Source organism: Sapajus apella, unplaced genomic scaffold (assembly GCF_009761245.1).
Source record: "Sapajus apella isolate SASKATOON/1434 unplaced genomic scaffold, GSC_monkey_1.0 scaffold106, whole genome shotgun sequence".
Lineage (NCBI taxonomy): Eukaryota > Metazoa > Chordata > Mammalia > Primates > Cebidae > Sapajus > Sapajus apella.
The window spans coordinates 4,074,022-4,087,488 of record NW_022437046.1 but is presented as its reverse complement, the minus strand read 5'-3'; the positions used below and the strand labels follow the sequence as shown (position 1 = coordinate 4,087,488).

Sequence of the window (13,467 nt, the reverse complement as noted above, 5' to 3'; positions counted from 1 at the left end):
GCCCAAATAAACTGAGAGCTATATCATGTTCACAGCTAAATGATTGTACAACCATCATATGGTTGTACCATCTTATGTTGTACAATTATTTATCCGTTCAATAGCTGAAGAACAAACAGTTGGGTTGTTTTCAGTCTTAGATTCAGTGCAATACAAAACAATCCTACTCTGTAGGATTGTTTTTAACATATAAAGGAATGGATTCCAAATTTAGAAAGGTAAAAAAAATCTAGAATGGCCAAGCAATTTTTATAAAGAAGAAAGATGAAGGACTCTACTATCTGGTCTCAAGGCTTACTAGGAAGCTACAGTAACCAAGAGAGTGTGGCAGTGGTGAAAGAGCAGACACCTATATCAATGGAAGAGAACTGGGAATTCAGAAATAGACCTGCACATAGATGGTCAATTGATTTTCAACAAAGGCACAAAGGTAATTCAATTGTTGCTTTCAACAAATGGTTTTGGCAAAGACAAAAAGGAACTAGAACTCTCATACACTGCTAGTGGAAATGCAAAATGGTACAGACACTTTGGAAAACAATTTGGAAGGTTCTTATAATAAATTTAAACATACTTACATAATATTCAGCAGTTCCACTCCTTAAAGAAAAAGTGACTGGGCACAGTAGCTCATGCCTGTAATCCAAGCACTTTGGGAGGCCAAAGTGGGAGGACTGCTTGAGCCTAGGAGTTCAAGGCCAGCTTGAGCAATATGGTGAGGTCCTGTCTCTACAAAAAAGAAGAAAAAAAATGGCCAGGCATGATGGTGTATGCCTGTGATCCCAGCTACTCAGAAGACTGAAGAAAGATCGCTTGAGCCCGGGAGTTCGAGGCTGCAGTAAGCTGTGTTCATACAAACGCACTCCAACCTGGGCAACAGAGAGAGACCTTTTCTCAAAAAATAAATAAAATAAATAAAGAAATAAAAAGTGACATTCCTTCAGAAACCTGTACATGAATTTTTACAGTGGCTATATTCATCGTCATCCAAAACTGGAAACAACCTACTGTCCTTCAGCTATTGAATGAATAAATGATTGTACAATCATATGATGGAATAATACGCAGCAATAAAAATGAACACACTATAACAATACCTGCAGCAACATGGATGAGTTTCTACTGCATTTTGCTAAGTGAAAGAAGTCAGATTTAAAAGGACAAATGTGTGATTCTACTTATCTGACATTGTGTCAAAGGCAAAACAACGGGGACAGAAAACAGACCAGTAATTGCCAATGGCTGAGCTTGCGGGGAGGGTTGGCTACAAAGAAGCAGCCGGAGGGATGTTGGGGGGTAATGGAACACTCTGCATCTCAGTTGTCAAAATTCAGAACTGTATGCCAAATAGGCTGAACTTTACTCTGTAAAAATTTCAATAAAAATAATCGGAACAATTTATAGCTCACAACTGCAAACACTATTATTGGGCATGTACCATTTGCTGGGGCCTGTGCTGGCCCTGTAGACCCTAAGATTAAATAAGACAATCTTAGCTGGGCGCAGTGGCTCACACCTGTAACCCCAGCACTTTGCGAGGCTGAGGTGGGCAGATCACTTGAGGTCAGGAGTTTGAGACCAGCCTGACCAACATGGGGAAACTCTGTCTCTACTAAAAATACAAAAATTAGCCAGGCTTGGTGGTGGGCACCTGTGATCCCAGCTACTCAAGAGGCCAAGGCAGGAGAATTGCGTGAACCTGGGAGGTGGAGTTTTCAGCTGTGATTGCGCCACTGCACTCCAGGATGGGCGACAGAGCGACACTCAGTCTCAGGAAAAAAAAAAAAGACAATCCCTTCCTTCAAATTGCTGACAGATTAACTGGGGCTAAAGGTTTGGAATTGCTGATGACAGTGGGCCTATTGTGTAGTCACAGCACGCCATGAGGGCACCAAGGAGAGGCCTTACATTTAGCTAGGGTGGCTAAGATAAGAATTAGGCAGGCTTCCAGGAGGAGAAAATGTTTGAACTGATTTTTTTTTTTTTTTTTTTTTTTTTGAGGTGGAGTCTCACTCTGTGGCCCAGGATGGAGTGCAGTGGTGTAATCTCTGCTCACTGCAACTTCCACCTCCCAGGTTCAAGTGATTGTCCCGCTGAGTAGCTGGGACTACAGGCACATACCACTATGCCCAGCTAATTTTTGTTTTTAGTAGAGATGGGGTTTTTGCCATGTTGGCCAGGCTGGTCTTGAACTCCTGACCTTAGGTGATCTGCTCACCTTGGCCTCCTAAAGTGCTAGGTTTATGGGTGTGAGCCATCCCACCTGGCCTTGAACTGAATTTTGAAGGGTAAAAAAGAATTAGGTAGGCAAGGAGGAGCTAAGGACCTTCTAGGTAGAAGACACAGCACGTGGGGAGTCTCAGGGTGAGACAATCTGGGGCCTTCAGGCAACTGTGAAGACATCAGAATGACCAGAGTGAAGGGAGCTGGAAGAGCTGGCAGGAGATTGGACTAGTGGGTGGGGGTTACAGATAATCAGTTTAAAAAAAAAGCTATATATATATATTTTTTTTCTGTAGAGATGAGGTCTTGCTATATTGCCTAGGCTGGTTTCCAATGCCTGTCCTCTGATCCTTCTCCTTCAGCCTCCCAAAATGTTGGGATTACAGGTGTGAGCCACTCACTGAACCTGGCCTCAAAGAGCTTGGTTTTATCCAGAAGACAGTGGGACAGGTTTTAGGAAGAGTAAGGAGAGGGATCAGATTAATGGATTTTCACTCCGGCCACAGTGTGGGATCAGAGGGGGAAGCTTCAGGCTGGGAGACCAGGGAGGAAGCTGGGGCAGGGATGCAGATGAGAGAAGTCCAGGCTGCGACCAGGTGGGGAAGGAGTCTAAGACACTGTGGGGAGGTGAAGGGGTAGAGTGACCAGAACTTGCATTCCACCCGATGTTTGAATATTTGGTCTCAGCACCTTTGCGCTCGCTGCTGCTCCTGCCTGGATTAATCTTTCCTATATTCTCTGCATAGATCATTCCTTCCCATTCTTCAAGGTGGGTCACCCTATCGGAGGGGCCTTCCATGACTTACCGCATGTTAGAAATAATAGTTTGTTTTAAACACTTTCTTTAAAAGCCTTTTTGCCTTTTTGATAGAAGCCCTATACAATGTAGCTGTTCGACATGTTTACAGGCACATAGTACATCCAGTGTCCTTGCACTTTAGTCAAAATATCTTTGCTCACAGGCATGTCCCAGCTCGAAGCCTATGCCCTGTCCTTATTTGGACTTCCCCCTTTTTCTTGCCATTGCCTTTACCTGCTTAGAAAAGTTTTAAGTTATTAGTCAATCGTTAAATTTTGAGATCTGGCTCCAGCCAACGGAGGTCCGACACAGCATAAGGACAACCCCAAATGCATAAGAAATAAATATGTCTGCTTTCCTTTGTTCATTGTACTCTTGTGGCAAGATTGCTATAGGAGTACCCTTTCTGCAGGAAGTAAAAAGAATTGCTTTGCTGAGAGATCCTTTGTCCCAGTACTAAATTTTTCTTTGCAGCAGGGAGCATCTATTTCCAACTTCTATTTCCAACATCCCATTCAAAAGAGACCCCTCCTTGTCACTCACTCTCACATCACCCTGCTTATTTCTCTCATAAGAAGTACCGTGTTTGTTTATTTACTTGTTTGTGGTCTAAGTAAGAACAGGGCTCTGGAGCAGAGCCTGGGTTCTAAGCCTAACTTGGCCTCTTATTAGGTGTGTGATCTTGAGCAAATTATTCATCTCTATGTGCCTTAGTTTCCTCATTTGTGAAGTAGGAATAATAATACCTGCTTCACAGAATTGTCATCAGGACAAGATGGATAAATATAGGTAAATACCTAGAACAATCCCTGGCACATAGCAAATTCTATGTGTGTTAGTTACTACCATTATTGCTTTATAAGAGCAGAGACCTTACTTGTTTTCTTCCTTTTTTAAAAAAAATTTTTTGAGACAGGGTCTCACTCTGTCACCCAGGCTGGGGTGCAATGGCGTGACCTTGGCTCACTGCAACCTCCACCTCCCAGGCTCATGCAATCCTCCCGCCTCAGGCTCCCAAGTAGGTGGGACTACAGGTGCACGCCCCTGTGTCCAGCTCATTTTTGCATTTTTTGTAGAGAGGGGGTCTCAGCATGTTGCCCCAGGCTGGTCTTGAACTCCTGTGGTCAAGCGATCTCCCAAAGTACTGGGATTACAGCCCTGAGCCACCACGCCTGGCTCTAGTTTTCTTAAAAATTGTATCCTCATCTTCTTAGCCCAGTGCTTGGCACACAGCACGCACTTACACACTCGTTGGATGGATTGACTGAATGAAGAAAGGCACTTTCCCATCCCCACCAGCAGATGGCGCGTGTACGCCAAGAAAAGTTAAAGCTGGCTCGGCTCCGACACCGTGGGCCAAGAGATGTCGCTGCAGCTCCCGGGAATGAGAAACCAAGACTAAGCCAGCGGCAGGCGCTGCCCAGACAGAGCCCTGGACAAAGATTCCAAATGAAGGGCCAGAAGCTGTAATTGTATTAAAAAGCCAAAGTTGGCCGGGCGCGGTGGCTCATGCTTGTAATCCCAGCACTTTAAGGGGCTGAGGCGGGAGGATCACTTAAGCCCGGCAGTACAAGTTTACAGGGAGCTATGATAACGCCACTACATTCCCAGCCTGGGTGACAGAGTGAGATCTCATCTTACCTGTAAATAAACAACAACAAAAACGCAAATAAATAAATGCCAAAATTAAGAGACTGAGACTCAACTGTGTTTTGCATGATCACATATTCTGAAACTGCATTTTCTTTCTGCTCGCTCACTTTGTAGACCAAGGAGCCAGCTATTCCGGAATCTTATATCATCGAACCCTCAGTTTAATGAAGTGGGGGTTGTGGGAGTCAAAGGAAGCACCCATGCAATGTGCAGAGAGGGAGGCCACAGCGTTCTGCGTGATGCCTCTTCCTCTGTGTTATTTCTGTGGGGCAGGGGCAAGGACAGCGTTCACCGATCTCTGTGCACTGTGACTGGGGCCCTAAAAGTGATGTGGGAGCTTCTGTGATGCAGACAAGAGGCAAGAAAATCAGTCAGTACAAAGAAAGGTCTCGACGGTACAGCAGTAGGAGAAAGACAGTGTGGTCCTAAAGGCTGGGGTACTCCTGGGCTGTGTTGAGTGCTCCCTGCGCTGGGGAAGGTATCCTAGGCAGAGGGTACTATTTGAGCAAAGGCACAAGGCATGGAAGAGCTGGGCTCCATTACTAACATCCTTGCAGTTTGGTGCTGCTGGAGAATATGGTTCAAAGAAGGGGGGTGTATTAGTTATTTATTGCTGGTAGATTTGCTGGTCTAGTCTAACAATCTAGTACTTTTTCTTTTTCCTCCAGGTCTTGTCAAAAGTCATTGAAGTCCAGGGCCCAGCAGCTTGGTACAGTCCTAGTTTATTATTATTATTATTATTTATTATTATTATTTTGAGACGGAGTTTTGCTCGTTGCCCGGGCTAGAGTGCAATGGCATGATCTCAGCTCACTGCAACCTGCCTTTCCTGGTTCAAGTGATTCTCCTGCCTCAGTCTGCCACATAGCTGGGATCACAGGCATGCGCCACCACATCTGGCTACTTTTTTGTATTTTTAGTAGAGACAGGGTTTCACCATGTTGGTCAGGCTGGTCTCGAACTCAGGAACCCAGTACCTCATGTGATGCACCCGCCTTGGCCTCCTAAAGTGCTGGGATTACAGGTGTGAGCCACCACGTCCAGGTAGTCCTAGTTTACTCTTGCTCAAGCGCAATAATTAATAGTGGCCCCTTTCACTCCCAAATTTGCCAGCCTGGATGATCTCCTAAGTTAGGGGTCCCCCCTGTGTTTCCATGATCACAGTAACCTGTGTGGTCACCATCTTGATTGAGAACAGTAACAAGATCTGGTTCATCCAGATGAGCCCCGTGCTCAGATGATAGAAGCTCAGGAACAATGAGTTTAATACCTGGGGCCTCAGAGCCTGGGGCTTCAGACAAACCCCTTTCTCCTCTCAGAGAGGGTAGACATGACTTTCAGCAGGGCTGCTGCCTGCAAGATGCTGGCATAGGGCTCCTGAGGCCTGCTGGGAGCCACTGACAGGCTGAAGAGTCCTTCCAGCCATTCATGGCTCACTTTCTTGTTTTCATCTGCAGGCTACCACAGGCTTGGGGCTGGCTCCTGGATGCACTGAGATAGCAAGTTAGGAGGTGGGGTGGCTCTGCCATATGCTCAGACCCAGGGCATAGCAGGGGCAGCCCTGGTGCATCCTGGGCTCGAGATCTGTTCCTGACAAGTTGTGTAACCTGGGTGGGCTCCTGCATGCTCTCAGCCTCAGTTTCCCACCCATCCGATGAAGGGTTAGTTGAGGGTCTGCATGGGCCTGGCCAGCTCCTGGCAAATCACCCTGCTGCAGTGCTGAGGGAAGCAGGTGGGAGCAGTGAGGCAGGGGTGAGGGGTGGAGAGGGGACTCTGAAGGTGGCCAAGTACATTATTACCACAGGAATATTAACTGCCCCCGTCACTTTTCCTAGTCTGGGAAAGGCCATACCCATAAATTAGGGCTGAGAGTCTGCCAGGCAGTGGCTTAATGAAGAAGGAGATGGACTTCAGGGAGAGTAGGCAGTGCCTCCAGAGGTCACATGTCCAGCCCCAGCCCGGACAGAAGGAACCTGGAGCCAGAGGCAGGCAGGGGTGTCTGAGGCCACAGTGTCAGGCTGGGCCAGGAAGGCAGGGGCCAGTTCTGCTGCGGTCACTGCTGAATCCCCAGGCCCTGGCACATAGTAGGGTCTCGACCAGTATTTCTGGCTAAGGATCAGGTGTCATGGCAAGTCAGGTGCTGAGTTCAGACTCAAACCCAGTCTTCCCGACTCTAGCTAGGTCCTCCCTGGTTCCCACCCCAGGTCTGAGGGTGCGAGTAGGTGAGGGGGTTGGAAGCGAAAGACTTCTCAAGGAGACGTCTTTGAGAGGCAATTTCATGTGTTCATGAGGTCACAGAACCTGGGAAGTCTGCCACGTTTCTCCGGGTGTGCAGCTGGCTTCACGTCGCCCACATTTCCTGTAGTCACACGCATCTGTCCTCTCCTGCTGTCTGCTATGCCTGCTCTTTAAGGGGACAGCTTTGAGGTAGATTTCTCCCTCTGTCATTTGGCTTCTGCAGGCAGGCCCCAGGCCTCTGGGCCTCTGCCCACCTCACACTCCAGCAGCACCCCGTGTGTGTGATTAGAGGAGGAAGCCAGCCATTTAGTGGGGCCCTGGCACCTCTGAGAGAGGGTCTGGAGTGGATGATGTCAGGGAGTCCGGGCAGGGCCAGCCAGACGCCCCATCTCACTTCTTCCTACAAGGCTTCTCTGGGACCCCACCCCTTCTCTTCTCTCTCCGCCCCCATCTAGCCACAGCTTTGGTCTGATTCCTCTCTGTGTCTCCAGTGACCAGTATGAGGCCAGGCACAAAAAGGATGGGCAGAAGGAAGGAACAACCAGGCTTCACAAGCAGGAGGCGCAGTGCTGCTCCCTGCCTCCGAACCCTCCCCCGTCACACCTCTCACACCTCTCTGCCTTTCTGGCTTTTCCCCCGAGGGCAGAGGTCCCTCTGGTGCTTCCCAGTGGAGAATGTGGTGAATACAGTAGGTCCTCCCATCTACCTCCAGCCATTGTTAGCCTTCAGTCCTCAGACTAACAAGACCTTCCTGCCTCCAGACCTTTGCAGAAGTTGGTACTTCTGATCTTTCTCTGTTCAGCAAACGTCTACCCATCTGCCAAAACCCAGCTCAAATGTGACTTCCTCTAAGAAGTCTGTCTAGGTGGGGTCAGGGCTCTTACTCTGAGCTCTCATTATTTCCTGGGATTTCTTTTCTCCAGATATTGATTACATGTGATTCCTTCCCTGGATTGGTAACTTTTCTAGGACTGGCAAAGTTCCATTTAGTAAGGGCTCAGTGAATGGCTGGGTTTGTAGAAGAGGTGAAGCCGGGGGTCTTGGGCCTTGTTGATAGCCCCATAAGGCTAAAGGCCACTGACAGACAGCAAGGAGGATGGCAGCCCAGAGAAGACATTTAATGGGGATCAGCAAATGATACTAAGGTTAAGCACCAACTGGCCCACAGTAGACACTCAATTAGTTGATTTTTGATGACTACTGATTTGATATGTCTTAGCAGTCGCTCTCATATACATCTTTAGAGCTGAAGAGACCTACAGATGTTTAGATCACCTCCTCAGTTTCAAAGATGTGCTCTCTGGTAATGCAGCTTAAGATCACAGTAAGTTCTGGCAAGTCTGGCAAATAAAACATGCTATTAGCTACAGGTTTGTTGTCAGCAAAAATCTTTGAGGCTTTTATGAGCACTACTGCTAAACTAAGAATTAAATCAATAGTTATAAAAAAATCAACTAACATGCTCTAACTTGCATTAGAGATACCATCACTATATTGTCCTGGGGGACTGCAGGGCACCCTTTGAAGGTCATTGACAGATGGGACTTTGTCAAGAGAACTTAATCCTTTCTCATGAGGAATGACTGGGAGAAGCAGTAGGGAGCGTGCCAGGAAAAGACAAGGAGCGCCACGCACGGTCTCTGACTTGTGAAGAATGGTCCTGGGCTGAGGGGTGCTCCTGGCCCCATGGCAAAGCTGGGGCTGTCAGGGAGTCCCAGGCAGGCTCCTGGGACACTGAAAGGAGGGGAGGGAGCAGGCCTCCCATCACGAGACGATGCCTCCAGTTGAGATGCTTAGACGGCATCCCACATTACCTCTGTAGTACATTTCAATAGTTAGAAGGCACACATTCTAGAATTATGTGGCCCTCAAATTAGAAAATGCCAGAATTCTAGGCTTCTGCCCTATAGTTTTAGGGCTCTGTGACCCTGAAAGCAAAATAATCCAGCCTGGGGACCTGAGGTCCTCCTGGCCCAGAACCCACCAAACCCCTGCTTCACATATCTCATGGAGTCCTTTCATCCACACCCCCACCTCACAGCCTCTCACAGACCCAATATGCAGGTCTTACCCTCTGGCCAGGAGAGTGTGACATGACACGAGACATAAGGGACTATCAGATAATTCATCAGAGAGGTTGATCCCAAAGCAGCAAACAATCCCTCTTCTTTCCTGTCTGAATTAACTCCTCATTCTCTGTAGCTGGATTTCCTCCTGGATGGCCCTGACTGAGGCTAATGTTTGTTGGTCTAACTCCATCCCCACCCTGAAGATGAGGAAGGGAAGAGGATGTAGAGGAGGTGTCTGATCCCATTTTGGCTTGCATAACCCCTTCTCCAACAATAGAGAGCAGAGTGGTGTGGGGAACAATGTCATCCCAATGGGAAGTCCCTCCATGTAGCTAACCTTAATCCTGCTATGTGCAGTCGGAGCCCATTTCTTCTCCCACAGTCTGGGAGAACGCATCCAGGGTCACTGCCCCACCACAGAGAGGTCCAAAATGCCCTCCCAAGAGTCCCCTCCCACCCCCATCAGTCCCCCAACATCAGCAGGAATGATACAGCACCACTTACAAGAGTAGAGTATCTGAGATTATTGCAGACTTTATAGAAAACTGCTCGGGGGAGATCCAGATTTTCTGGGTATGGGGAGGGACGGCAGGCCTCACACCAATATACTAAAGGAAGGGTGACTTCCTGTGTGCAGACACTGCACAGGCCAGCCATTCTGCCTCACCTAAGGGCTGGGGAGTCAGGGAGAGGGGGTGTCTCCCCCACTCACCAATTGTGCTTTGGGATCTTGGAGAAGGCAGGGTGCTGAGGTTCTGACCCTGAACTAGGAGGGCTTGTGCCTGAGGCAGGAGGCAAGACCCCCTTCTCTTCCAGAAGATACACGGGGTGAGGTGGTGGTGGTGGCAGCGGCAGCGGCAAGGAATACCCAGGGGCAAAGAGCCACATGGGTGGGAAAGAGCATGGAGAAATCGGAGGGCAGGAGCTTCCGGCCCTTCAGATCCCACTCCCTGCCCCTCTCTGAGGACACGATATCCCACTATCCCTTTCACACACCCAAGCCTCTCTCCTTCCCCACAAGGATCTGCCAGTATGCACTGGGGGTGCATGACACCTGCACCTGCCTGGCAGGACTGAAAAGCTCGTCCTGGGAGAAAAAAGGGAGAAAAAGATGAGGACATCCCAGGGACACATTCCTCACTCTACCTTCACTAGTGAATGGCAGGGGTGGGTGCCGAGTGCCAGCATTTGGTATGGGGGAGCCAAGAGCCTAAGGCTTGGGCGGGAGATGAAAGATCAGGATGAAGAGCTGAGAGTTTGAGACTGGGGACAGGCACTGGGTATCGGGAGGTCAGCGCCCGGGTGGGAAAGGCTGAGTGAGAGTCGGCTCCATACTAAGGCTAGACGTGGTGTGCTTGTCCCTGGGATGGGAGAGACAGACTAGGAGCTGCGCCCCATGCCCCCATGCCTGGGTGGAGGAAGGGAGGGCCTGAGCCAGAGGCGGGGGTGGGTGAAGGGGGAGGCAGGGGTACGTAACATATCCTCAGATGAGGGGAGAGTGCCCAATCCTCAGAGCCCCAAAGTTGGGCCTCCATGTAGGATGGAGGGCCCTGAGCTCTGGGACCGGACAAAGGGCTCAAAGTGCATAAACCTCTCCTGATGGGGGTGCTCTGCTTCGAGACCAGAATGGAATGGGAAGGCCCAGGAGCCCCAGAGGGGACTGAGGGCTCCGAGCTGGAGGTGGGGGTCAGGGCAGTCTCGGGTGCTGGGACTCCAAGCACAGGGTGGTGGGGGCAGGTCTCAGAGCTCTAGCCTTGAAGGACAGAGTCTGTGTGAGCCCCGAGACGGGGAACGTACTTTGGGTGGTTCAGGAGGGAGGTTTCAGAAACCAGGGTGGGCGGGACGGGTTTCTGGATTCGGACGGGCTATCTCTGGGTCTTTGACGGTGGGAGCTCTCGGAGGCGGAGACGAGAGGGTACAGCTTAGAGCCTCCGAGACGGGGTAAGGTCTCCGAGCTCCGGGCTCGCGGGCGTCTCATCTCCACGGCTTCGGGACAGGCAGGGGCAGCCCCGAGCCCGGGGGCGCCGCTCAGAGCCCGGAGCCCGGGGAGGTGGCGCGGGAGCCGGCGGGCGCGGCTGGCGCGGGCGCGCGGCGCGGGTCTGCGTCCTGCTCGTAGCGGTAGTGGTAGCCCTCCATCTGGTCCCGGCACGCCTCGCGCAGGTTGCGCATCCAGCGCTGGATGCCGCGGCGGTTTAGGTAGAGCACCATGAGGAAGATGAGGCCGATGAGCGCCAGCACCAGCCCGAAGAACACGTAGGAGGCTTCCAGCTCCGGGCCGGCGGCCTCGGCCTCCTCCCCGCGAGCGTCGGCGCCGTTGTCCGCGCAGCGCAGCTGCGCCCCGTCCAGGTCCAGCAGCGGCCGGTCCAGGAGCGCCCGCGGAGCGGCGCAGCGCAGGCGCCGCGCGTCGGGCACGCGCTCCGTGGCGTTGTGCAGCCAGGCCAGCAGGGGGCGCGCGGCACAGCCGCAGCGCAGGGGGTTGTCGGCGAGCAGCAGGCGCGGCCCGGAGAGGCCGCCATCGCGGTCCAGCTCGCGCAGCTCGTCGGGGCCCAGGCCGGCCAGCGCGTTGAAGCGCACGTCTAGCTGCTCCAGGCGCGCCAGGCGCAGAGCGGCGGGCGGAAGGCGGCTCAGCGCGTTGCCCGCAAGGCCCAGCAAGCGAAGTTCGGCCAGCGGGGCCAGCGCGGCGTCCAGCGCGGCCAGCAGCGCGGGGCCGCCCAGCACCAGCGCGTAGTTGAGCTGCAGCGAGCGCAACGCTGGCAGCCCGCGGAAGGCGCCGCCGCCCAGGGCGCGCAGCGGGTTGTGGCTGAGGTCGAGCGCTGTCAGGCTGGGCAGCCCGTCGAAGGCGCCGTCCTCCACCACCTCGATGTGGTTGTGTGTGAGGCGCAGCGCGCTCAGGAGTGGCAGGCGCACGCCGCCCGCCTGGTCTCCGTCCCCGTCCGCGTCCCCGCCGGCGAAGGCGGCCGCGCGCAGCACCGTCAGGTTGGCGCCCACGATGGTGAGGTTGCGCGCGTCGGGCGGCACGTCCTGTGGAGGCTGGCGGAGCTCGGCGCCCGACGCGCAGCGCAGCAGCACCTTGGGGCCGCCGAAGCAGTAGCACTGGAAGGGACAGGGTGCCGCGGGCTGGCTCAGCGCCGCCGCCACGATCAGTAGCCCCTGGAACCCCGGCTGTCCCGCGCGCGGGGCCATCGCGGCCGCCCCCGCATCCAGCGCCTGGGCGGCCGCGCTCACCAGTGAGTTGGGAGCGCCTGGTGGGGGGCACGGGTGGGGCGAGTCCTTGACCCCGAGCGGCTGGCAGTCCCGGTCGGTCTGTTCGCTGTCTCGAAAGTCCGCGAAGCCGCACTTACTGGCTGATTGGCCGGGGGCGAGAGGGGTCAGATGGGGAGCGGAGCCCCCCGCCCCCGGTGCCCTCGCCCTGTGCGCCGGCCTCCGACTTCCGCGGCCGCCTGGGCTCGGAGCCGAGTGGGCAGGGTTTGCCTCCCCCCTCCCCGCCTCCCGGCCTCCTCCTCCGCCCCCAGCGGAGTCTCCGCGCCCTTCTCGCTGGGGGAGGCGGAGTGGGAGGCTCCTGAGAATCAGGGTTCTCGGCTGCTGCGTTTTCTCTTCACCCTCTCCGGCTCCCGGGCTGCCGAGAAGTTTGGCTCCCAGAGGCTCCGACTTGCTTTCCCCTCCCCCTCGACCTCCACCTCGGACATTTAAGCTGGGCCTTTCCTCCTCCCTCTCTGGCACGTGTGGGGCGGGGCCCGGCTGGGGAGAGCAGGCAGGTGGGTAACCACCAGGGAGAATTCGGGGGTTGGGGAGGACTTTAGAGCTGCCCCTACTACAGGAGGCAGGGTTGAGGGGTGGGCTGAGAAAGTTACTAATTTTCCAGCCTCTTCCTAACCTTCAATCAGAGAGAGACTGGAAAATCCCCAGCCTCTGCTTCCTCCTCTGCGATCCTAGTTCCGTTAGACCTGGCTGTGTCACCACCCCTGCAGGAGCTGTGGGACCAGCTTTTTCTCCGTCCCATCCCATCCCATCCCATCCCACTCTTAGGAGAAGTCTGTGGCCCCCGTTCCCTTCCCACTCACCAACTCTGGCTGCTCTGCCTCTGCCACGAGTTCCCTCATATGGTTTCCTCCACCGAGCTGGACTCCTCTGCCAAGCACTGTCCTAGGCACAGGGAATAGGGGTGTAATGATTCTGCTCTTTGCTTTCATTCCCTGCCCCCAAACCTCTTAGACCCTTGGGGTTCCATTGGGCACCGTCAACCAGTCTCTCCAGGCTTCACCTGTGAGTGGGGTTTGTGGCACCAGAGGTTAGGAGAGCAGGAGCAGATTTTGCAGCTTGGAGTTGGAGGTCTCAGAAGGGGCAGGGCTGAGGTGGGGGCTGAGCTGTTTACAGATTTGTTTTGTTCTGGATTTTTTTTTTCCCCAAGAACTGGGAAGCTCCAAACCTGATTTAAAGAGACAGGCTCCTGAGAAGGGAGCATTCCTGGCCTTGGCATGAATTATT

At 53.0% G+C, this 13,467-nt stretch overlaps 1 protein-coding gene across 1 annotated transcript; it reads right to left on the bottom strand.

Annotated features, from left to right (window-relative positions):
- Positions 1–10,567: 10,567 nt before the first annotated feature.
- Positions 10,568–12,789, bottom strand: TPBGL (trophoblast glycoprotein like). The gene has a single exon (XM_032259084.1). The coding sequence runs from the start codon at positions 12,163–12,165 to the stop codon at positions 11,011–11,013; it is 1,155 nt and encodes a 384-aa protein (XP_032114975.1). The 5' UTR covers positions 12,166–12,789; the 3' UTR covers positions 10,568–11,010.
- Positions 12,790–13,467: the final 678 nt, after the last annotated feature.

Coding starts and splice junctions, on each gene's coding strand:
- TPBGL (XM_032259084.1), bottom strand. CDS start 12,165: ATGGCCCCGCGCGCGGGACAGCCGGGGTTCCAGGGGCTACTGATCGTG.